Source organism: Charadrius vociferus, unplaced genomic scaffold, assembly GCF_000708025.1.
Source record: "Charadrius vociferus isolate BGI_N301 unplaced genomic scaffold, ASM70802v2 scaffold163, whole genome shotgun sequence".
Lineage (NCBI taxonomy): Eukaryota > Metazoa > Chordata > Aves > Charadriiformes > Charadriidae > Charadrius > Charadrius vociferus.
The window spans coordinates 2,472,480-2,499,076 of record NW_009648332.1 but is presented as its reverse complement, the minus strand read 5'-3'; the positions used below and the strand labels follow the sequence as shown (position 1 = coordinate 2,499,076).

Sequence of the window (26,597 nt, the reverse complement as noted above, 5' to 3'; positions counted from 1 at the left end):
CTGCACAGACCTTTCTGCATGACCAGGAGTTAATTTTGCCATTGCAGAGTTTAAATCACAGACACTTTGCCAGGAAAAGTCTACTCCATCCATCTTACCTTCCATCCATTGGGCAGACTTCCACCCGTGGCTCATCTGCTAATAGAGACACGAACTGCTTTATTAAATACCTGCCTGTTTTCTCCACTGCTTTCTGGTTTTTTATGTTCAGCTCAGGAGAGAGACTTCATCAGAATCTTAAAAGCTACACTTTAGTCACATTGGCAAGCGATGGCACGATTTGTTTTATTCTCAGAAAATTTGCAAGCTCCATTTTTTTTTCTGACTGGGAAAGGCAAGGAATTAAAACCCATGCCTGTTGGTCCACAGCTATGTCGCCATTCCCAAGCACAGGGATGGCACCAGTTTCACCAGTGGGAAAATCGAACTGTTCCCACCAGAATCAATCAAGTCTTTTACACTGCTGTAACTAAGGGAAACCTGGAGGTTTGTAACAATATACAGTACTTATCTTTATTGAACACAGGTAAGGCACAAAGGAGCAACAACTGCCACTTCAAAGCTACGTGCACTGCTAATGCTTGTGCAGCCACTCTGCACACCACGAAAACTGTGCACACCTCAAAAGCACTTGCAGAGAAAGAAAAAAAAATCTGAATTCTCAAGTCGAATTATTCATTGATGAAATTGCTGCACAGGCTTACCTGTGAAAAATAGAGCAAAGAAAAGCCACATCGGCCATCTTCGGGATACATTTCTGAAGCAATGGGCCAAACAGGTAAGGCAGAGAGAAAAGCCTGGCTTCAGCATGATAATCTGGCAGCTACAGCAGCCGAGGGCTCACAGGTTTTAACTCGGCTGAGTAATGAGGGACAAAGCAGCGTTCACATTGCAAGCAATGAGGTCACTGCCCCATAAAATCTCCATTTCCACTAATTTACTTTGCTTGATGGGAATTCTCTGTAAGAGGAGATATTTCTTCTTATTGCAGTTTGCTTCACTATTAGACTTAAATATTCACTGCATTTGGAACACGACACTATTAACTCTTCTGGGGCACAGACAAAACAAGGAAAACGCTGAGCGTTGTCACATCTCACACCTCCAGTTTACCCAACTGTCTCTCACATTTCTCCAGGAACAGAGATCCCAAACGAGTTCGACTGTAGGTGCAATAACAATTAAAAAGATGCTTTTGAAATAAAAGAGTTTGCAAGACAACTGCTCTGAAGGGAAAAGTACCTTAAAAAAGAAGCATTGAGGATACGAGACAACTGGCAGAATTCAGTGTAGGCAGACTCAAAGTTGTGAAGCACATACTGTACTGACGAAGTCTATGCAGACAAGACCACTGTGGTGGTTTTGGGAGGGGGAGAGATTAACAGAATTTTCAGGAAACAACCAGCCCCTAATTATTTTCGGTTATGTGATATTAGGGGGCATACCTATTATTTGATGTAAAACAACGTATGCACATAATGTACCCACACTTCCACAAAAGAATGGCAAACATTTTTAGAAAAAATGTCTTAGACCTTCTACTCAAATGGAAAATTCAAACACTGAGTGACACTCACTGCAATTAGAAGTGTAAGGGTCGTGTGCTAACTGCACTGTCTTTAATAGGAGTGAGATTTCTACAGTATTAGGATTTGCCCTTCAGTTTCTATGGCTTTGAAATAGAAGACAGCACTTTGCTTGATTTGGGCTGAGATGAGGAATCAATTGTACAACATGAGCAATTATTTTCAACTTGTTGGAAAAAAAAAAAGTGTATTGTAATGCATTTTATTGTGAGCTAAACCTTCCCAGTTATATTTGATCAAATAAAAAAAATTCTTTGCAAGATCTAAGCAAAGTTAATCCAACCATCTTCTCCTCCTCTGTATGAAAATAGTGTATTTCAGCCACTAATATAATTTTCAGATGTTGTTTTATGCATTAACATGACTCATAAACCAGCTTTTCTTTGGTTTTGCATCAAACATTACATGGTCCTCTCCTGCGTAGGACTGTACTGAGTTCAAGCTAACTGATTTTGATTCAGTCTTCAGATCATATGCTCAGGAAGCATAACTGTTAAGCACTCGTTAATTAGTGTAATGCATATGTACCCATGGCCACTGAAGGATGGAACTCCTACCCATGTATCTGCCATCGTAACACGATCGTGGGCACTGACAGCTACAGAATATTTCCCTTAATAAAACTAATAGAGTCTTTCTTTTTGGATGAATAGGCTTAGAATTATAGCTCCATTCTTATGAAGAAAGCACTTCAGGGACACGAAATACAATCACATTTGGCAATAAGAGATGCGATTTCTTGGCTATTTCAACTCCAAGAGCTCTGACTGTTGAAAGACAGACTGCCCAAAAGATAAACATAACTACAAGCCAATTTTTGCTTCTTTGACAGTATGACATGTGAGATTGGAAAGAATCAGAAACAACTTCAGCTAAAGTACAGAAACAGCAGCAGGACAAAGCTCTTGTGTATGTGCACTGGTAACATGCAGTCCAGCAGTATTAGGCTTTCATTGTCGTTATCCAAAAATCTTTGTATACAGCCAGTTCTTTCCTACCACTCTTCCACAACTCTGTGAAAAATTATCATTTGACGTGTGTAGGACATATACATATGTGTGTGAGTGCGAGAGAGAGAGAGTGCTTGCAGTGTGTTCTTTGCATCTACTCTTTTCTCCTAGTGTACCTTCAGGGAAACACTGTAAAAGTACCAAATTCTAAATTGTCTTGTTTTCATATTGTGTTTTCGTCTATTATGCTTTAAAGAATAAATTATTCATGGAACACACCGATACAGACAATTTATCTGCAACTGAGGGATCAGCACAGAGCAAATGTGCAGAGGTCTCCACCAAAGCCTGTGGTGGTGAGTGAGGCACCACTCAGTACTGAGAAACTCCGTTTGCAAAACGTTACATGTGTCTGTTCTTTTTTAAACCTAAGCTCAAGAGACAGCACTACAGCAAACCAACCCATTTTGCCCTAACCTTCTGCAGGTAAAGCCCTGGCACAGCTTAGGTCATTGCTTTAGGGTTTAATTCTTGACTATCTTACCTCTAACCTAAGTTCATGCAGTATTTTACATTGCATCCAATATATTAAAAATGCAACTACCTTCATTTTTCCTGTAAGAGTGTAATTAAAGGTAACCACCAATCTCATTTTTCTTGCTGTTTTGTTCTGAAGGAACTCAGGACAAATATGATTATGGGCTGAGATTTTTCCTAAATAACAATGGGGATTTTTCTGCAATTACTACTGCTTTTGAAGGAGCTCTAATACTTTAAGCAGTGATAAAGTGGCAGCTGTACATGTTTAATTTCTGAGAGCCAGGGCATAATGCACAAGCATTAATCCCTCCAGCTGTCCAGTAATTAAACGTCATGTAAAGCCCAGAGGATATCATTGCTGTACTACCTTATCTTATTTATGAAGGACTTTCATTTGTTAAATCTATAGTTATTTTCTCTCTGTTCTTGGAAATAATTGTAGATTCCTCCACTGTGGCAAGTGTACTCAACTTACAGCTGCCTTCTATAAAATAACAGGAATTTCAGGCTAGCCATGTCTCTTCTCATTACATGCTGAAATAATCATGAATAGTCACAGTAGATAAATATTTCCTCTACAGGCATGAATGCAACACTGTGGGCTTTAACCCCATTAAAATTTGTGGGTTTCTCAGGGAGAATATACAGCAAAATCTGATCCTTTGGGTTTGAATTCCCTCTGAGCTGACTGAGGAACAGTACATCACTGTGCACCTAGCCTGTTAATGAAGGTAACAAACAGAATTCCTAACTTTGCATGTATTAATTAGACTGCAAAGGAGGATAAAATCAGTGCTACATTATCACAGAGTATGTTCAAATCCCCATAGGCAGCACTGGAAGTGTGACTCAGATGCAAAACACAGGTGCCTTTTATTGCATCAAGAAGAAAATGATGCTGAGACAACATGATGCTCCTTATTGTTACAGAACAATGATAAAAGATGATAAAACAATTTAACTATCAACAGAAAGGTCACTTCATGTGAGTGCAGGTGCAGGGGCAGTGTGGAGGAAGGCGGCTTTAAATCAGCTTTGTAATTTCTCCACTTCAGCTGGCTCATCACCAGGTGGATCTGCTGGAGGGATCAGACCAGCTTTAGCCTGCTTTAAATTCTGCCTTCTGCCAATGGTTCTCAGGTGATGTGAGGGCTATTGAGCAGGGCATTGGAAAGAGTTGACTCTGAAAGTTTTCTGCACTTGGACATTCCAAAAAAAGGACCCTTCACTTGTAGGCCCTGCTGCTTTTTATGAAGCATCACACGTATACCTGGAGCTTTGCCAGAAAAGAGCCAGTGAAAAGTTTCTGCCCCGAGGATCTTGTCAGCGATATATATATATATCTCTCTGAAATGTGAAGGTTAGGAGCAATCATAGCAGGGACATGTGGCTTACAGCTGAGCAAGAATGTGTTCACTGTTGTTTCCCTTATTAATTTAAAAATCTTTACCTAGTTTGTTCACTTCTAATCTGGCATATCATATCATAGCTGAAAATATAGGACTAATTCTGAGACATATAGTCAGCAATGAAAAGCTGGAAGACCAGGGTCTAAAAGAAGATGCTCTCGGTAATGAGGCTGTCACTGTCATGAGATTGCTGCTGGAATTCCTGGCTCTCACCCTTGGACAACTTTATCAGATCAGTATAGGTATGTCTGTTACCTGCACAGGTTCCCACGGATTGCTGTCTCTGTACTATAGTTAAGCAGAATAAATCACGGTATGGGAAAATAGCTTATTATGCTATCAATACATCAATGAATACATCATTTCACTGTATCTGACTATTGAGAAAGGGGAAAATTGTACACTTCCAACTCCTCATCTGCAAGACATAATTTCCATGCTGGGAGCAAGAAGGGTTCAGGTGAGAACACAATCACAAGAGATGGGGCCAGAGCCTTGCTCTCTCTGTTGAGCATCCCAGAGCCCTTTCAGGAGAAATATGCAATGTGTGCATTAAAGGGATGCAATGCCCATTTCAGCTGTTACAGGATGGTAGCTCTTCTGTTCTAAAGCCATGCTGAAATGCTCTCTGCACTTCCGAATATCTCTGCACTTCTGGTTAATATCTCTCTTAGCAGATATTTAACAAGTTCTGCAGTTTTTAGTAAAGTCCAGACTGACCCTGAGTTGTGATGCTTTAATTACAGTCTCTCATATTTAATTTTTCTTTTTAGTCTCAGTAAATGCATTCCTAAGCCTGTCCAATCAATTGTGACAAAGGTTAGGTACACTGGGAGCAGAAAACCTCAACCAGGGAAATAAAGAGGAAGCCAGCACGTTCAAGACTTCTCTTACATTATTAACTGTTGATGTCTATTTTAGAGGACTAAACCTGAGCTGTGACTACAACACACTTAGTAGTGTAAAGACGCAAATCACTTCTGCTCCAAAGAACTGAAAAATAAGGTGGTTTTCTTTTTATATACCCTTGTTTTAAAAAGACAGATATTTGCATTTTTGAAAATTGTTTGTGCACTGGAAGTTAGCAGTGGACTTAAAGCCTACCTTCTGGAAGTAAATTATTTAGGCAGACAGGCACTTAGCTACCTACTTGCAAGGATTAATACCTGCAATTAATCCCTGCAATTACAGCCTGTGCAGACACAAATCTGGTTCCCTAATCACTGGTGCTTTATCCACTGCAGGTTAAATAATTCACAGCATCCGTTGCTTCCTTGGGAAGTTCTGCAAGTTCTTCCAAAGAGTGAAAATAGCTCCATTTTTCCCTCCTTGTTCATGGGTGAACAACAATAAAGTGCCTTACCATCCATTGATAATGGCTTCCAACCAGTATGATGGGGTCAGTGGCTGTACTGCTTATGAGAATAACTGCTTTCCTAATGCTGGTACCAGACCAGGCCTAACAGGCCAGCAAAGACTGTTTTAGAAATCTCTGTGGAAGTTTTTATTTCAATGGATTTCACCTATCAAATTGTTTCTCAGTCCAGACATGGCAAACAGGACCCTTATTTCAGATAAATACAGTCTGCTTTGCTTACTCCTAAGGCTAGCTTTTTATAGGCTATATTGTACAGGGAAAATGGGGAGCTCAAAGGAAATATTTGCCTTAGCCATTGTTTCAGATGATGGGGGGGGGGCAGGGAGAGGGTGTTCAGCATACCTGCACTCAGGTCCAGACCTTGCTAACTGCAGCTGAACCCTTTGTCTAAAGGAGGTTACACAAGGACAGTATAGAGGACTGCAAATTCTCTCCTTCCTTGAAGGAAAGATACTTAGAGCACTGCTGTGACAAACCCTTTTCACATCACACAGAATGCTAATCGGAACAGCAAGTCTTCAACAGTGACAAAAAGCAAAGGAGAGGGATGTAGAGCACCAGTTTGTTTCCATTTGTACAACGTGGACCAAAGATGTGGCTGATAAAAAGCACAAAGAAGAACCCAACCCAAACAGAAGATTCTCTTATTCATGTTTGATATTTCTGTCCCCGAATTTCTCTCTCCAGCTGGCCGTGCCAGTGCCTACACTGAATATACTGGATAAATTTCACATTGATTCAAAAAGCAATTATATAATTCCGAGAAGAAAAATCATCAAGAATTATCAAATCCAGAACAACATCTGAAAAGCAAGTTGTTGGAGGCCAGAAGCAGACATAGGAGGAAAAATCACAATACACTTGCACTGTTCTTACTGTTTTGAATACCACTACCGTTATTATTGTTTTCCTCTCCTGCACCCTCCTGCAGTAGCTCCTCCCTTCATTTGGACTGCGAACATTTTGACATGGGGACAGGCACTCGCACAGCCTCAACACACCCAAGCCTGGCTCCTGTATCTGGATACCAGCACAACACTGTTAGTGGTACAAATTACCAATGCAGAAATGCAGGTTCATAAACTTCATATTAAGTTATTATGAAGAATTATCATACTGAGAGCCAGTTATTCCTATCAACAAATAGGAGTATCCATAGTTAATATATGTTTAAAGTGTCACATTAGCTTAAAGTAATAGCTTTATTAACATGGATTTAGAAAGAGCTTAGGGTTTTTCTTCTGGATGCCCTCACTCACAATATCTTCACGTCATCTTCCACTTGTTTATTGCACATAAAAGCTCTCACCATATAAATTATCCTAAGCGCAAATAAACTCCCTTCCAAACATTTATGCAGAAAGATGTATAATTTATAGAGAAGTCGGTCAGCTCTGTGAGAGGTGCAGCCTTAGCTATGACAGGGTGCCCTGCTCCAAGGGGCTGCAGGTGACAGTCAGTGCTGACGCTTCATTCAAAATGAGAACAAAAACATGAGTGCAGAGGTTAAAAAAAAAAAAAAAAAGGGAGGCTGCCCCTAGGAACAGACTTTTTTTTTTTTTTTTGGTGAGGATACTGTGCTGCTGAGATAAGAGAAAATGGATTCTAAGCAAAGAAGAAATGGGAATGTTAACGGAGTATCAGTGGATAGGCTTAGTGAGGTTTATCAGATTTGGATAAAAGAGAGGATAGCTATCAATCCTCCACAAGCTCTCAGAGTTTTAACGGCTAACACATTTGTTCTCATCCATGAGGAAAACACCTTAATTTGACAAGCAACTTCACTGAAAATGTTCCCACTACAGCCGTTCAGCAGTGCCTCCTGTTTCCTTCTCAAAGTGAACTACTTAATGCCTCTGAAAGGTGCTGAGTCAACAGATCTTAGGACTGAAGCTTCTGATGTTTGCACCCACCCAGGAAGCTCCAAGTTTGCCTGTCAGTGCCTTTCTGCCTAGTCCCCTGGCCAAAGAACGGCCCGTCCTACATTCAGACTCAGCAGTGACCCTGCAGCAGAGATTGCCGTTCTGCATCCAGCGAGGTGGCAGCCTATGTGGGGACAATACTCAATCGTAAGGAACTAAATGAAAGTCACTAATTCATTTCACATGAGTTACCCAACAACCATCAAAAGATGGTAATTTGTCCTTAGATTAAATTTCCATTTTAAGAACCTGCATGTGCACCGAAAACGTGGAAGATAAGCAAGACTAGAGATGCTGAAACATCCAGAAAGGAAACACTCAGCTATTCCTAAATCCATTAATAGCATCATTATGCTGAAATTATGTGGCATTCAGAACATATTTACATTTATTTTGGTGGTTACCTAGAGCCTTGAAAAAAAGAAGTTCAAAGCAATTTCAAGTAGATTTTTATTAGAAATAAAAGACTCCATGAGACAACTCCTACTGGTGTAAGCAGCAGCAGCAGCATTAAATTAGTCGAGGCAGCCACCAGTGTAAAAATTGTTTTAATTTCACTAACTTATATTGGGAGAAGAATAATTTTTCAATAGCAATTACAATTCTCTTCTGAACTTGTCTCTAATTCAAGGCTGCCATTCAAAGGAAAAAAACATGTATGCTATAGAGAGAACACTGAGAGTTTCATATAGAAACCAAATAAAAGACTTTTGAAAACTGCCAAAACATCATTAGCTTAAAGGTCACAGGAGCAGGAGTCTAAGCACATCACCAACTTACCACATCATAATAATTTATTACTTAGGAGTTGTCCATGCACATGCACTTAATCCCACATGAAACAGGAGGCAACGTAAGGCAACCGATGCTTTTCCCGTGAAAGCAACCCAACTGGAACTATCCCACACAGGCTAAGCACAAGCACAGTAACCTATTATCATTATCCCTGGACCTGAGTCAGGTACAATGTGGAATGGAGATGCTTTGAAAAACTTTGTGTCTAATCTGTAGTTAATTGAATTAGTGAGTCACACTGAAGCTTCATACTGAGCTTCATACACAACAAATCACACGCGGGGTTTCATTAGCAAGAGCGAGGCCAGCAGGTTGAGTCAAGTGGTTATTCTCATCTAGCTGGTACTTGCTAGGTCATATCTGAAATACTATGTCCAGTTTTGTGCCACCCTGACAGTACAGGAGCACATGATATACAAGGAGGGGCTGAGGGAAATGGGTTTGGCTAACCTGGAGAAGGTTAGAGGGAGATCTTACTGCAATTTTCCAATACCTAAAGGGGTGATACAGCAAAGCTGGAGGCCAACTCTTCTCAGAAGTGCACAGCACAAGTTCTGACAAAGGAAAAAAGTAAAAAATGGCAAAGAAAAAATATTTTTACAGTGAGTGGCTGAACACTAGAACAGGTTGCTCAGACAGTAAAATCTTTGGTAAGACTTTGTTTGATAAGGCTGACTACAAAGAAACAAATTTAATCACAGTGTTTTACTCAGAACAACAAAATGTTCACCTAAAACATATTTCATTACACAACTTCATTGAAAAGATATAATGTGGATTATGAACTGGCCAGGTATTAGAGCCCAAAATTTGGTTTTCAAATGAAGAAACATCAATGTGTGCTTGCCTGTAATCATTCAACCCTTTCACCAGTAATCTGGAAGTGAAAATGACACTGCTGATACCACATGCAACACCAGAAATATTGATGGATGGGTGAGTAACTACACAGATAGCTTCTTAATGGCCCGGGATCATTTGCGCACAAAGAATTTAATAACAACAAAAAGAGCTATAGAAGAAAAGTATTAGAAAGGTGATTTTACATCGGCACAGACTGGTAAAACTGATATTCCCTAAGTTCTTTTGGTCTGTACAAAAAGAAAGTTGGAAAATCAGCTGGGATGCTGAAGGGAGCCACAAAAATGAGTCAAGCATTCATTCAGAAAAAAATATTTGACAACAAGAAGCATAAAGACCCAAATATGTTTAGTCTATCAAAAAGACAGTTTGAGAAATGGCTTGATTACACTGTGTAGGAGTTTTCACAGAGAGAAAAGACTGTTAGAGAGCTCTTTCATTCAGCAGAGAAAGGCCTAATAAAAGGCAATGGCCATTTAGGGACTGAATTTAAAACAGTTACAGCAAATAGTATATCATTCTCTCTCTGTCCCGTGAAGCCAACAAGCTATTAATAAAGAAGTGTCCAAGTCTATCTATTATATCCCAGCAGAAGCTAGCCTTGGTCTATAGGGCTACGCTCTGCAGGAAGGACATGTCAGTAAGCTGCTGAGCTACCACAGAGGAAGGTTTGAACACTGTTATTTAAGTCCTTACCATACCATCTGGGTATTAACCCTGATAATCACGTTCCAAACTGACTAACTATATTCTGCAACAGTAGTAAAAGAATACTTAATTCTCCATAGAGCTCACTTTATATTCTCCAGGCAGCTCCAACTGGAGAATCCTTCTTTCCTCTCTTTTTCTAAAATTCACTACTTAGCATTGCAAATGTAGAGTGGATGAATACGTTGGCAGGAAAAGTCATCTGTTTACATGCAATCTGTAACAGTCACTCTAGGACTCTTATAGTCCTAAAGGGAGATGTTGCATACGTATTAAAGCATTAGTCTAACTCACCAGGAGTGCAACCAGCCTCATCAATACCACTTTCACAATCCTTCTGCCCATCGCATCTCCAGGATGACGGGATACATTTGTTGCTTAAGTCTCCACAGCTAATTTTTTCAGCTGGACATACTTGCTTGGCTGGAAAATTAAAATAAAGAAAAAAACCAAGTTAAACGTAATTCTAGACATTGCTAACACTGTTTGCACTTTTAAAGTTACTTTTATTTTGTATGGCTCAATCCTGAGACGTATTGTAATTAATCCCAAGTCAACACTGATTTTGAGTTTTGAGGTATGGCTGCTTAAATGTCCCATATGTGTTCCCCAAAAGAGATCACAATACTTTTACATGAAAAAAAAAAAGGGGTGGGGGGGTGGGGGGGGGGAATGGGGGCGAAGAGGGAAGTGCCACTGTTTATTTCAACAAAATCCCAGAAGAGGGAGAGGAACAGATTTGTATGCAACTTCTCCTACCTAGCACTTCCTTGCAGGAGGGTCTTCCTTCTGGCCATCCCAGTGACACTGAGCTGCAACAAACTGTGCATAGGCCCGTGGCTTTTTACATACTCTTGGGGCCTAGTGGCCCTTTGCCACCTTCTCCTTGCCATCTCAGTCTGTGCATGGGCTAGAAGTGCCACTTTCCTCCCTTCAACATGCTGCTGCCTCTTGAATCAGGTCTCAATGCACAGGCTTCTCCAGAACCTTCCAGCCTGTGCCTGACCCAGCCAATCCCTTCCAGGAACATAAGTGTACAGGAATATGCAAATAAAACAAATACCATCCCTCACTCTTATTTTCAAGTTTAACTCAACCAAAATGAACCGGTAGAGTCGCTTCAATTCAACAAGTATTTCAACTAAGAACCTAGGGCTTGTCAAAGGACTGGCAGAAGGACTGGAATGCTGAGTGTGAGTAATGGTCAATACAGCAACAGCACAGCCTGTTTGGAACTGCCTCAAACCCCCAAAATACACTGTACTTTTGCTATTAAAACACTAGCACCCTGCACACAACAGCAGTAGTAGTACTGGACAAACTACTCTGAAAATACTACCTCAAATTAAGTCAGGAAAAATGAATTGCCCAGTTTTAGTATAAGGGTTTACTTATCTGTTTGGTATTGCAAAGCAATTTCTAAATTTAATGATCTAGGCAAATTACGGTTAGTAAACTTGGGGAAAAAAGTGGCAAGCACAAGCATGAACTCACACATGTTAAACAAATTTAACTGAAACTGCCTAAATTGAAGGCGACTGTGATCTAAGACATAGAGACAGAGGAAGACCTGCAGAAGCAAAAACCCCAGTACACGCAAGAATACAACTTCGAAAAAAAATCTGCCGAATTCATCTGGAACCAAGAAAGCTGTGAAGCTTGTTCTCTTTTAACTTTTTTGCATTGCCAAAATTCCTTTTTTTTTTTTTCCATACTAGTGTAAAGAGCAACAGATCTACATTTATTGTGACAAAGCTGCTTGAATGCATAATGTTCCACAGTTTAAACAATTGTTTAGTATTCTGGAATCATCAGCCAATTTGGCAGGATTTGCTTATTAAACAGACCAATTTCTCTCTTTATAAAATTGCATGTTTTCAAATAGTTCTTCCATTGGTATTAATGATGATAACGCCATATATGGCTGCAGGTCTACTGAAAAGGGAGAAACCTAAATTCTGAATTAAAACTCTTGCATTACCCTGCCCTAGTAAAGGTAGTTATGCAAAGTCAATCAGCTTCCCAAGTGCTGAGCAAAAGAGGATGAAAATTATACCTCTCCCTTTCCACCTGCCCGAGAAGGTTGTAGAGGGGCATCTTAGAGCCCCAAAGCATCAATCAGCCACTTAGAAAGCAGTGCCATTTAATCCTAGGATTTCTCTGCCTTAGCACCTTGAAGTGCTATAAGAAGTAGTTTCTAGAAGCTGTGGGCAAATAATATATCAAGAAAAATTAGGTCCTGCCACAGACAGACAGCTAATAATGAATATAATGAAGTTTCATAACCCTAAGGCGAGACAGCATTTTTGTTGAAATTAGTTCACTGCGTACCTAAACAACATTTATGAATGTTGCATGATCTACGGAGTGGGGAGAAAAAAAAAAAAAAGATATCCTTATTTATAAGCTTTTTGATTATTTACCAGCAGATCAGTAATAAAAATCACCTGACATTGGAAAGGTTCCACAACAACACCCCACCGGGATCAACATGCCTGCCAGCTCAGATCAGTGCCCTGCCACAGGCTGGGACCCGTGTCCTGGATTTTCCGCTCAGCCCTGGTCCCTCTAAGCTGCCGGTTTATAATGCACGACTGCAGGGACACTCTGTGGCGCTGAGCACCCGTGTCCTTCCACAGAAGTCAGACAGCACGTCTGAAAACCAGGTCACTTGCCAACTGTGCAAAATGGTATCAAACAAGGTGCTTGCCCTCACCCTTGAGGAACCTGGCATGCCTCACCACAGCCGAGCTGCTCCGGACACCATCCCCAGAGCTGTATGCTGGGGCACGCCATCCTTAAACATACTCAAATAATTCATGGATACAGAAAACCAAATTCTGTGGCAGCTGATTAGCAACCAGCAGCCCCCTCAAACAAGAAAAAAATGGAGCTAAAAAGGTCCATTTGGCCTAGAAGCACCACAGCCCCTCAGCACAGAGGGCTCACACCCCAAAAATACTGCTTCTGCTGGCATTACCCTGCTCTCATGTGCTGAGGTGGCAATTCTGAGGAGAAGACAGCAACTTCTGGGAAAGGGGCAGGGATGGCACAGGAGGCCTGGGGGGGGGCGAGAGGGGCACAACGCCTGGCCCCAGCAAAGGGACCCCAACCCCAGCAGCAGGGCTGCTTGTCTTCTGAGGGGCCCGCCAAGCACCATCGGTGACAACAGCTTTTTGTCACAAATACTGTACAGAGGTATGACATGACTGGGGGCTCCAGCATCTGCCTGGGCTTTGCATTCCTCCACCAAGACCTCCAAAGCCTCTCACCTCTGACGTGCATAGCTCCACGGCCACCAAAACTCAGCTGCTCCCTCCCAAACACCTTCACCACCAAGCCCTGGCTGCTGAGGAGCCGATTCAGAGGACAAGGCAGATGGGGTTTGCTGCTGGGGCATGGAGGTCCCCACTCCCACCACCCTGCACGCAGCTGTGCAAGAGAGCACTCACACCCTGCTGAGCCCATCTTCTCCTCCCACTCAATTCCAGGTTGGGCCCTGTGATGAGGTTTGCTTCTAGGCCACCCCATGCTCTGAAATAAGCAAACACATGCTTAGAATACATGGGATCAAAATAACTTTCCTCGCTAGATTTATTACTCCAAATGGATTTCCATGCTTTTACACTTTGAAAAATCTGTCTCCTGAGTGCATTCATGCAGTGTGTTCAAGAACAAGGTTTGCATTGGACTGGCTTACTGGGAAAACTGGAAGACCAAAGAAAGTCATGAAGACATTTGTTAATCAGGTTATTGGTCCACATCCTAAAAAAAATGTTCTAGTTCTTCTTGCTCTGGTGATGGGAAGCAAAATGTATTTTGACATCAAGTAGGACCAGCTTTTTCATCCTCGTAGTAAGTCTCCATTGGGAACTAAGTGGGTCAAGACAGGTGAGAACACTTTCCACACCCCTGACTTTGAAGAAAGTGAAATGTAATCATAAAATGGTATCATAACACAATGGGATCATTAACCAGCAAAAAGGTTATTTATTGGTATTATTGGTACAAAGTGTTTATTATTACTTTTGCTTAGCTGCTGTGGGAAGTTGCTTAATAGCTGTGGGAAGGTGAAAGGTTTGGAAAGGTATGGGCAGAAGACTTGTATTTATGGAAAGCCATTTGTGTGTTAATCATTTTGCTGACAGAGTCATTACAGACATTTAAAAAATGTAAATCAAAGCTTGAACTTGCAGGGATGCAGCAAGAGAAGCTGCTGTTGGTCACAGTCCATGAAATCTCTGCGTTCCAGTAGTTTCTGCACTCAAGTAATCGTTGCATGGAAGCCAACAACTTGTAAGCATGGGCAGGTAACAGACAGGATCTTGCATAAAACTCAAAGCAAAATTTTGATGAAAATACTTCTGCATTATTTTAGCAAGTTGGGGTTTTTTCTCCCCCTACAGAGATGCTACAGCAGCACAAGTGGACTCAATGTTGTCCACGCTACGAAACAGGCTTTTAGCAACTGCAATCCAGACTTAACGTTTCTGCACACTGCTTACACAAACCCAGGCCTTTTGGGCTTACGTGACCAAAATGTTTACTTCCTACTTTCCTCTTCATCCACCCAGAAAGGAAAGGGTTAGCGCTGTACATGATGGTGAGTGCTCTTACCCTGGATATATTCTGGACCAATGCGAGTTATAGCAAGATCTGCCTTTTCAGAAAAGCACCATTAAACAACTTGGTTGAAATGTCAGACACATCAAGACCAATTTATCACAATGAACTGCAAATGCCAAGGATGGACAACAATGGTTTATTTATAAGGAGACAAGAGCAAAGAAGACAAGAAGGTTCCATTTACTCACTACCGCCAATGGCACATTCTTCTTTTTCTTTACAGGAGGCTACAAAGTCTTTCAGAGAACCATAGAGCCTAACTGGCGCCCCACTGTTTGCTTCCTCTTGTGCCACTGCTGTGCTTTTCAGGCTCCGGACATCATGTATATTCAAGAAAGCCCAAGAAAACAGAATTGATTTACTTTCAGAAGACCATTTGTCAGGTTCTCACCAAACAGGTACTCTAAGAGCATACACAAAATGTAATTAAGCGGCTTCTACTGGTGGGAAACCCACAAGACTTTTCATCAGCAGACTGAAAAGAATGCCCTTTGTGGAAATACATCATCTTACAGGTCTGAACAGTTTCTCTATATTTGCTGAAATAACATCCCATCCTCTACAGACTGCCCCCCTTGTTTTACCCAGGTTCTTCAGAAGAAAAACCCCAACCCAAAACTTCTTTCTGCAACAGAGAAATACCATACTAAAATGGTTTAATTAATTTCTGACATGCCAGTGAATTGTTCCTGCAAAACTTCCACTACTACCTTTATTATGGAACTTAAAATCCCTACCTCCCTCTTTACTCCAGCAATGGTTTAGTTGTCAGCTTTTTTAAAAGTGATGCTTGTTAACAAGGACCTCCCCTCCTCAAATATTGCCCTTCAATCTTTTGTCATAGCTGACAGTCCTATCTCAGAGGTGTACCAAGAACAAAATTAATGTTCATACCTGCCCATGTACAGGACTAGTACCTCTGTTTCCAGCCAAAACAAGCACAATTGTTAAATGAGCAAGTGTTCAGAAGAGAGGAAGGGGAGCTGGCAGGTAGAGATTGCTTAGGGGGAAATTCAGAACTCAAAATTCCCAATTCCTGGAGATTTGCAATTCAGAAAAAACATCTCAGTCACAAGTTTACATATATCGTTGTTTTTTTTAATATATGTGTATATGTACACAGATATATCTATAAAAATGTATATCCCAGTCTACACTCACTACTGACTTACATCTGATACTTTCCCATTGAAGTATTTAGGGTGCATGAGAAAAACATTTTAAAATCCATCTTGTGACTTAAATTACTATCACAGCTGAAGGTGTGTCTGCGCTGGTATTTTCCTTCCCTTGCCTCTTTTCTCCCACCTCAGTGCGGGTACTAGGAACACTGGCTTCTACCCTATTCACCCCTTAGTTCACACTCTGTAGCTTGGGACAGGATGCTGTTGCCTTAGTTTACTTCACTTAACCTGGCAAGACACATCAGATTTTCTGCTAAAGAGTGTTATATAATCATATTTGTTATATTTAGTTAATCCCCGTTATCTCCTCCTTGTGCCAAGCTGAGCCCAAACCAAACAATATCAAACAAGAGACTCAGTTACAGTGAGAAGTGTTTGCATGAGGGCAGCAACATCCACGGTGGATGCGTCTCAGGAATTTCTTTGGCACTGGTGTACAGAGCACAGACACTGAGACTACGCAGGAACTCCCCATAACCCACAGCTTTGCCGGGTGCCTGCATTTGGATCTGTGTGAGCAATACACAAAGAAAGAACACATTATGTGGAATGTTAATCAAAGAATTCTTTGGACAAAGGTTAGGATTCTGCAGTGAACTTCCCCTTCTGTCATGTAAAGCAACACAGTGTGAGCACCAGCCTGCTGAGACAGCAAGCTTTACGTGAACTTGGAACTTTTACTAAAGTCAGTGCAACTGCATCCAGTAGCAGTATTTGGTTTGCTCGTCATATCTGTATTATGCCTTCCAGTACCTGAAGGGGGCCTACAGGAAAGCTGGGAGAGCGACTTCTTACAAGGGCATATAGTGATAGGATGAGGGGGAATGGCTTCAAACTGGAAGAGGGGAGTTAGAATAGATATTAGGAAGAAATTTTTCACTTCGAGGGGGGTAAGGCTCTGAGGAAACAGGTTGCCCAGAGAAGCTGTGGAAGCTCCATCCCTGGAGGGGTTCAAGGCCAGGCTGGATGGGGCTTTGGGCAACCTGGTCTCGTGGGAGGGGTCCCTGCCCAAGGCCGGGGGACTGGAACTAGATCTTCAAGGTCCCTTCCAACCTAAACCATGCTATGATTCTATGATTCTGCATACACTTCAGATCATGGAGAAAAAGCCAACTTTACATTTCCAGTTGAAACCATCCCAGGCCAAAATGAATGTAATGATTAGTGGCTTAAGTGAATTAAGAGTATAGCACTCTGAGACATGGAATGAGACCCAACCACCACCACAATTGATGCCCTTGTTGCCATAGGAGGCTGACCCATCCATCTGCTAGTAGAGCATGGTCTGTTGAGGTCAGAATTGGGGCATGCTGACAACACTGTTTCCCAGGACCTGGGAGCTTGGACTGCTGCTACCTGACTATGTTTTTGAGTATGTAAGTACACACTTATGTGCAATAAACTTTGTGGGAGCATGCAAAGGCAGAGAAATAGTGAAAATCTATTCTTGCCGCACAAAAAGGTAATAAAATTATGGCTTATAGTAACATAAATTACTATAAGCAACTCAAAACACAGATTAGAAAAAGCTAGCAAGAAACTATACTATAAAGGTGAAGAAATCCTATCATAAACAGTATTAACAGTTGATACACCTGATAAAATCTTAGATTCTGTGGTGTGATTTGTTTGATGGTGACTTACGTTCAGAAGTTCCCAGGGGAATGGAAAAGGATTTACACAGATTTAACTCCATTGCACTGCATAGTACAGCCCTTATTAAGTCCATTCTTGTGTACTTGTAAGAAAGGCTTCTTTATAACAGCATGGGCTAGGACTCTTCGATGAGTCTCCAACTTTTCTAGCTAGAAACTGGAGGGACAAAATCAGCCTAGCATACAAAGGGTCAGCACGTCTAAAATAGACAGCCGTACCTTGCTTTTGTGCACATTATCACATTGGTGATTATCACCTCCGAGATCAGAGTGAAATAATCAGGAACTCAAAGCCCCAGGATTGATCCTAATTACTGAAACATAGACTCACTTTCAGAATAAAAGTAAGGTAGCTTTTATAGGAGAACCATGTTTCAAACACAGACATTAGAACAACCGCCATGAAGAAAACAATTCTCAGGAGTACTGCAAATAGTTTTAATAAGTAACATAAACTCTATTTGAGCACAGTGTAAAGAGGTAAGATATTTCTGTAGTATGCTGAAAAGACAAATGGCATCTGGTTTTATAGTAATGAATAACTAAGCTTCAGGTCCCACAACTTGAATCATATGCATGAATCAGGAAGGAATTCTTTAACCCAAGTTCAGAGCTATCCAGGAACACTTACGGTTTGTTTTTAAACCTTTCCCAGAATACTGAATATTGGCACAGCTCAAGATAGCATGCTGGACAGAAAGGACTAGTACTCTTGGGCTTCTAGCACATCATTTTTCTTAGATTCCTCACTGCTATGTCTTACTCACCCACTTTAGATATCAGAAGTACCATCAAACTTGGATAAGAAAAGCATTTCCTTCCCCCAGTCAGACTGGCACAACTTCAGCTGATTTTGTCTTCCTGTAAACACAGTAAATGCTCACTTGCTGCAATCATCTGAGCATGTCTCAATTAATTTCGTCTCTTTGCAAGATATTGTTTTGATGGCACTTCTGTTCTCTACCTGATATGCCCAACAGACTCTGCTGCTGAGAACTAAAGTCCTTTAACTCAAGTCACTTGGCTCTTTTCGGGTTAATCCCAAGTCAATGTTAATAGCCCATAGTAAACAGGAGGTCAAACTGGATGATTTCAGGATCCTCCTCGGCCTCAAAACTATAGGAAACTTGCAATACTTTCAGTGGGAGTCATGAAGCTTTTTAATTTTTTTTAACCTATATCCTCATGGTCATACTTTCTACAGTTTCAGAATTTACAAAGATCAGAAGTTTAACTACAGTCAGGATATAGTTGTTGAGCTTCATTAAACTCCTTTTTTTTTTTTTTTTTTTGTTTTAACTATCTAGCACTTGTAAAATGATAGTGTTTTAGTGGTACAATACACACTGGCATTCCCCCACTGTAAACTCTGGTTGAGCACAGAGAGACCAGTTTCTAAGAGACCACAGCAGGTTTTCAAGTATGAAAAAGATCTACACAACACAATAACGTGTTTCTGCTCTCAACCAAACCACATTTCGTTACCTGCCATTACAGACATGAGAAAGAAAATACTGTGAAGGCTCATTCTCTACAGCAGCTTTTATGTCCAAGCAAAAGTTCCCTTCCCAGGGGACACCTAACACCTCCACACAGAGGGTTAGCAATTCCTCAACAAGGTCAGTCCTTGGACTGTCTTGGCCTTTGTACCCCCCCCAGCCCATTCAGCCCAGCTTCTTATGATCAGTAGGACTTAGGTGTCTCTTAGATGTTAGGTAAATGTTGCTAAGCATTGACTTGGTCAGACATGCATGAATCCTTTAATAAACTTGAATGAGACATAACACAACCCAACTCTGGTATTCCAATCCTCACTATCATTTTATATAGATTCTGGACAACAGCAACATACAAAACAACTACAACCACCGCCTACTGGTGGCGTGACGCTGCTAGGAGGTGTTGATCCTGTTGCAGAGCTGAGCATGAAGGGTAAGGGCTCCATGTGGCAAGGCAGAAAAGGCGTAGGACAGAAACAAGGGTCATCTGAGTAAAACCTTGTTATACTGTGTGTAGCCATGTGAGATATCATGAACTGCGCGCCACCTCCAAACGCTACAGAGTTTTACATCTTTCCTGACACCACAGCCATATGGTCACTAGAAATGTTTACTCAGATTAATCCAGAGAAGAAATTAATACAGCCCTGTAATGACAGGCCAGTGCCTAGCTTAATCACAGCCCTCATTGTTTAGGGGAACAAAAAGGGGATTTTGACAAACTGAAGTCTGAGGCCATCTGCCAACTTCTCTCCCCCTATTTCTACCAACCTTGGCCCTTTGCATGTCTTCTTGATGGATGAGACAAATCCACAATTTACCCTGGATTTAAAAATGGAGAAACGTTCAAGCATTCATGGAAAAATCCTAGCCCAAGAAATTTGCTGCTGACTTCAAGTGAATCAGGAATCAAGTCACAGATCATGCTGAGAATTTGCCAAAATGGGTCCAGCGACTGCTCCATCCCACCCAGTATCCTGAAGGTCAACATTAAATATGGACACCAATCAAAATATATCCTTGCCAATTGTGCCATTTATTTCCTTGTATTAAGTCACAAAAGGACATTACTGCTACAGTGTTTCTTAAGAGGACAACAGCTATACAGAAGATTTAGTTCTGTACTTTCACCAGGAGCAGTCGTAAGGCAGGGGAATAAAACCTTTACTTACATCTGCTTACACGAAGAGTTCAAGGTACTCATTTACATCAGCACAAAACTAGCCTCTATTTGTATTAATGGGTAAAAAAGTGCAATGTCAGAGATTTCAAACAGGCTGGTGCTACAAATGCCACTGAAGCCCATCATGTAGCCAAGCAGGAAGAACGGGCACGGAGTCAGAGTGGCTGGGTGCTTCACCCCACCCCACTGAAACCCTAACATGGTTCCTCCCTGTGAAACCACCAAACCTTCTTGCCCTTCTCTCTGCTCCACCTCTAAGCCAGGGCAGAACTTGTCTTCAAGAGGAGTTGTGACACTGAGACATAAGTCTGGCTACTGAAAACCTGAGTTTCCAAGTTAAGAGATCTTCAGATCATTTTGCATGACTTTAGATTTTATTTTCTGTTCACTGATGAGCATCTCTGATCTCAGGGATCAGCTGGTCGTGTCCCTAGCTTGGCACAGAGGAAAGGAGAGAAGATACTAGTAATAAACACAGGGAAAAACTTAGATATCAAAGTAAGGAACAGGAACAGCTAAAAAAGAACCTGGCTTTGGTGTACCTAAAGCAGCAATATGCAATGCTGATCTCAAACAGTTTAATAATTTAATAAATTGACAACTGACTTTGTTAGTCAGCAAATACATAAGCCTGTTAGCAAAACCCAGGACTCATAATTTTCTTTAGAGATAGTTTTCTGATAGCGAGGCTATTAAATATTCTCTTTTGCAAGAGGCATTTTTCATGCTCAATCAAAAGCAAATGATTAAAAAATCCAATAAAGAAATGGCTTGGTTTAAGGTCAGTTAAAATACTCCCCTTTTTTCTCTTCTGAACATAACATCTCCTTTAAACTCTATTGTTTTTAGAGCTAGTTTGAAAGTGAGTGATGTACAACATTGTCCTGTCAAACCCTCCATCCCACCACTGTCTACATCAATAATTACCCTGTCAGGCTGTGCACACATTGCCGGTTGTAATGCAGTTCAGCCTCCCCTCCCCTTTTTGCATTAACACTAAAGGGTAAGGTCGGGGTGGAAAAAAAAAAAAAAAAAAAAAAAAGAGGGGGGGAATTTGCCTTTCCTATAGCCCAGAAATCAAACTGAACTCCAATCTTTGGCATGGCTGAGAGAAGAGCTCTGTTCCTCAACAAAGATCGCCTACCTCTGCTTACATCCAGGGACGCCTACTGTGAAAACCTAAGTCTGGCTGCAGAGAGCCTTTAAAATCTATCATGATCCGCTGTGTTCCCCCATGATTAGTGATGCATGATGCTTTCAAGGCAATTCTGATTCAGGCAAGCCTTAAGAGAATAAAACACTCAAAGGTAACAGCTGACCCAGCACAGACTGGTAGCAATGTAGCTGGGAATCAGTGAAGTTCAAACACAGACATGCTATGGGAAGAAAAGAGAGTGTCAAGGAAGAAATGAGAGTCAGGAGGTTAAGGCGGCACAAGCTAGGCATGAATGGAAGTCAGCTAATTAACCCTGAGAAATGCAACTTTTGAAAGGAAAACTTGTTCACCACCCTAGATCAGTGATTCTGAAGCCTTGTGGGCAAATAGATTTTTGAACAACTTTCGAACTTTCTCACGCAGCCACACAGCTGACAAATTGATGCATTTAGCTGCTGAATACAGCTCTTGGGGCCTACGGTGGCCTTGATGAGCAAAGGTGCGCAGCTGGGGAACAACTGCCTTCGCCTGCCTCCACCGAAGTGTGACTTAGTACAAGTCTTTTGTCATCTATTCAGGTACCAGCCTGGCCGTGTCAGCTCTGTGCCTAAGTAGCACAGCATAATTCCCATTACCTGGGCATCCCGTGGGCACAACAGACCCCACTCTCAAGTCTCGACTTACAAAGCCTATCCCAGCAGAGAACATGGAAAGAGCTGTTCTCTACTCAAACACAGTTCTCCTGGTCTGTAGTAATACAGTAACACTTCTTTCTTTATTCCTAGGCTTTTGGTCTAAATACTTTGCAGCTTTATTAACATCCACTTTCTTCACTAAAGATTCAGTGATAAAATACTCCAGATCGCAGCACACAATAAATCAACCATACCTCCCCAGGTGATTTGTAACACAGCAGTTTGAAAGCCTCTTGGAACAATTTTTGCACAGATACTTATAGACAAGAGACACATTTACTTTTTATTGAATCAAACATTATTTGACTGGTTTTGGTTTACAGATACAAACTATAGTTTTCTAGACTGTCTTCAAATCTCTGGCACTGTGACCCTGAATGGTTAAAAACTGGCTTCCAGAAAGAATTCATTCTTTTCACTAGCAGTGATTATTGCTTACTGATCACTCAGTACAAGTCTACCAGCCACAATCACCTTGCTCACTTGTCAAATTCTTAAACAAGCAGCTGAGCACAGCACCAGGACCTATTTATCTTCCCATCTATTAATTTCTAGAATTCCCCATCATATGCATACCAGAGTGCTCCATTCCTATTACAGCAAATCCAGAAACAAATTCCAGAAGATGTCTTATTTCATACACATTCTGGCACATTTCAGCTCCCGACTTCTCCATTTCTTTTGAAGCAAATTAATGCTCAACTCAAAATCACGTTTTTGAGCACGTTTAAAAACCAGTTCACCGCACTATATCACATAATTAGCAAAAATCAGTTACCAGATTTCAGCCTGAACTTGAAGACAGAAAAAATATCGCATTTTGTAAGTACTGAAAGTAATTACAGAAATCGCTTAAGTTACAGAAATGCCTCTGCAAAGGTGGCTCTGTTTTATAGAGCCAGTACACAGACTGGAGTTGAGAGTACTAAACAGATCAAAGCAAACATCCAGAATGATAGTGGGATGAACCCACTGGCCAGCTACCTTGGTAAAACGGGTGCTGAGGGAACAAAAGATATGAAAAAAACCTGTAATGATCCCCACAGTAAGCGGCTATCCACTGCGCCCATTTAGCAACCACATAAGCCAAGAAATGCTATGGGAAGCCAAGACTTCCATCTCCAGTTCTTCCCAGCAAACCCCACTTCCACCAAGGCAACAGGAGAGTACTTAGCCCGTAAACTGAAATGTAAAATTATATATATATATATATATATAAAACTGGCAGATAACAGATATGTAAACTGTACTATACAAATTTTCCTGTGGCAGTTCCCGTTTCTCGCTCTTATCACTTAAGCAGTAACTAGGAAATTGTCAGATATTCTAGTACTATCCCAAAGATAAGCATAGTTTGCTATCTGATGAACTCCTAATGAATATACTGTTAATTGCGTAACCTTCCTTCAGTATAGTAACTTTCCTGTTCATCAAGGGCATTGATTAAACAGCTTCTCTGCTTTAGAGCATCCTTTTAATTAATAATATATTCTTCCCACTTCTAAATATAACCTATAACGAGATGCTTTAAAGAATTCAAGCTGCACCTTTCACCAAACACTTTTGATCAGAAGAAAACGAGCCCGAGTTTGTTCAGACAACGGAGCCTGCTTTAACTGTGACTGTCAGCTTCCCTGCGGGCCCAATCCTGAAAGGCAGGAAACCTACTTCAAGCAGGTCACGGCAGCAAAACCTGCCAACGGCAGAAAACACCCTCCTCTACTTAAAACATAGTGTCTCATTATCTCTGGGGACATTCTGTGCAGATCAAGAGATGAAAAGAAGTATATACAGATATATTAGATATAGATAGTATATTTGTAATATAGTACATATAGATATATATTAGATAACTTCTGCTCAGTGAAGAATAACTAACTCCATGAAAACTCTGCCATCAATCCGCCTATCAGGCAGTAAGCTAATACACTGTGCAAAATCTCACCAACTACATTTTCCATCCACGTGCCATGTCCCCTCCTCTCAGAGGCTTCTCCTGCTTTTCATTTGTTGAGGAAAGACAGATCTCCAAGGATCAAAGAACAGAAAAAAGGTTTCTTGATACCTATGACTGTCTTCAGAGATCTACGAATGATGATCCACGGTTGGGGAGCAGGAAGGAGAGTGGCCCTCCCCTCCCCATGAACAAAGTATTTTCACTTAACCAAACAAGACTATTTTTACCCTGAAAATTCCTTCCCAGTGTGATCTGCATATCCAACTAATTCCCAGATGGAGTACCTCCTGGTGTCAGAGCTTACTGTGGCTTGCAGCAGCTGGGCCAAATGTCTTTACCTTTAAGCTGTGCAGATTCACCAATGTCTGTTTGCACTGGCTGAATTTCCCACGTTTAGAAGCTACAGGAGTATTAAATCCACTGAATGTTTGCACAGCAAAAGGTTGTCATTTCTACATCAACACCCCATGTAAATGACAGCATATCTTTAAGACAAGTATCTATTTTGATTTAAAGACTTCAGTTGGTAAAGATCTCTGAACGACTGAGTCCACTTGTTTATTTACCACTCCTGTTACGAGCTGTATCTTATCTCTAGTTCTAGTACTTATCTCTAGTTCTCTTATCTAGTTTCGGATTTTGTTCACTGGATCAAAATATAGTGTTTCTTGCTAAGCTAAAGAAACAACTGTGTGATGAAACCTCTCCTCTAAGAAGACAGGTGTAAATTAATAAAACCAACTCTCAACCCTCTCCAATAAATCAAATACCTTTCTAATAGGGCATATTTTCCAACTCTATAATCATGTGAGCCTTGTAAGATTGTTCACAACCCCTTGTCTAATAGCCTTTCCAATTTATAGCAGCTACCCATGTCTTTTACCACCTCTCAGTCACCTATTCTTCAATTTGTTTAACACAGCTTCTAATTATTTTGTAAACTATATTTTTTTGTAACCTTTATGCTTAAGTCAAATCACATATCACAAAATACACATAGTTAGCTTATTAACACACACAGTATCTTATTAACAAGGTCATGATTCAATCAACGAAGCAAACGTGAGACAACTCCTGTTTTCCCTAACATTTTGACACGTTTTTGGTTGTTTTTTTTTTTTTTTTTTTTAAATAGTGATGTATTATGCTAGTATCAACCTTTCTATAGTCTTGTCCAAAACTAATAACAGCATGATCTGTGCATACAGCTCTAGGAGCTGAATTGTGTATTGCTGTAGCAGTTAGGAACCCAAAGTCTTGGACTGCAGACCTTCTACAGCAGCTTCGATACAGTGCTCTGTTTAACCTTTTCAACTACTATGAAAATACCAGCTTTCACTAACTTAGAATCGTGGAATGGTTTAGATTGGAAGGGACCTTAAAGATCACCGAGTTCCAACCCCCCTGCCACGGGACACCTCCCACTAGACCAGGTTGCTCAAAGCCCCATCCAGCCTGGCCTTAAACACCTCCCGGGACGGAGCTTCCATCTTACTGAAACTTCTACCACTGTTCCAACAGCTGAAAAAAAACCCCAAAACCCAGTAATACAAGTTTTTAAAAAAAGAAAAATCAAAATACAGATCAGAAAATTCATCGGCTGTTTCCTTCAACGAGTTTGCCAGTACTTCTGTTTTAAAACCACAAAACTTTAACAGTTGCTGTTTAGCAGCAGGTGTGTTGTTAAATGTGCAAATGTATTATCTTCCTCCTCTTTCCGAACAGAAATCGGAAGTACTCTTTGTATTTTCTCATCTTCTGCCACTGCAGCTTACTGTTTCACTCTCGTTGACCAGTATCATACTATATGGACTTGCTTTTCATACAGCTGAAGAATTCCTTACAATCCTTAATATATCTGGCTATATACTTTTCATGCATACTTCTGTCTTTCCTTATTCAATGCCTTTATTATCTAACTACTCCTTGTACCTACATTAATTGTTTCAACTTCCAATATTATAGGTCCTTACGCTTATTTTCTATGGAAACAAAGTTTCCATATATGAATACTCCCTCCCCCCAATCTATTTCTCTGCCCTCATAAATTCTAAATGCAGTGGCCAAATGAAAGAAAATCACAAAGAGATAAGAGGTCTCAAGAAGAGTTCCTGAAAGGTCAGTGAAAATACATGACTGGGCAGAATACTCTGACAGAACAAAAGGTTGCCGTGTAAGCTCAACCTATATTATTTGTGGACACATAATCCATGCAGGAGGAAACGGGGGAAAACTTTTAATTGGAATTCTTACCCTCTTATGCACCAAAAAATCAATCAAGCCCAGGACATGAATGAATGGGGAGGGGGGTGGGAGAAAAATCAAAATTCACTAGTTCTGGTGCTCCTGAAGCTATTTGCTAACCCAGTGACTAAACTATCTTTAGTTGCAAGAATCTGACCCACGGAGCAAGCAGGGGAAGAGCTCACAGAAATACAGGATAATGCACTGGTTCTTATGGGCTGGTACATGTCTTTTTAACTTTCTCAGCAG

The 26,597-nt window shown here is 40.9% G+C and overlaps 1 protein-coding gene across 1 annotated transcript in view; it reads right to left on the bottom strand.

Annotated features, from left to right (window-relative positions):
* LRP8 (low density lipoprotein receptor-related protein 8, apolipoprotein e receptor) overlaps window positions 1–26,597 on the bottom strand; it is a 76,813-nt gene that overhangs the window by 32,129 nt on the left and 18,087 nt on the right. The window contains exon 3 of the mRNA XM_009884820.1: window positions 10,444–10,572. Coding sequence (XP_009883122.1) covers window positions 10,444–10,572 — 129 coding nt within the window. The remainder of the gene's footprint in view (window positions 1–10,443; window positions 10,573–26,597) is intronic.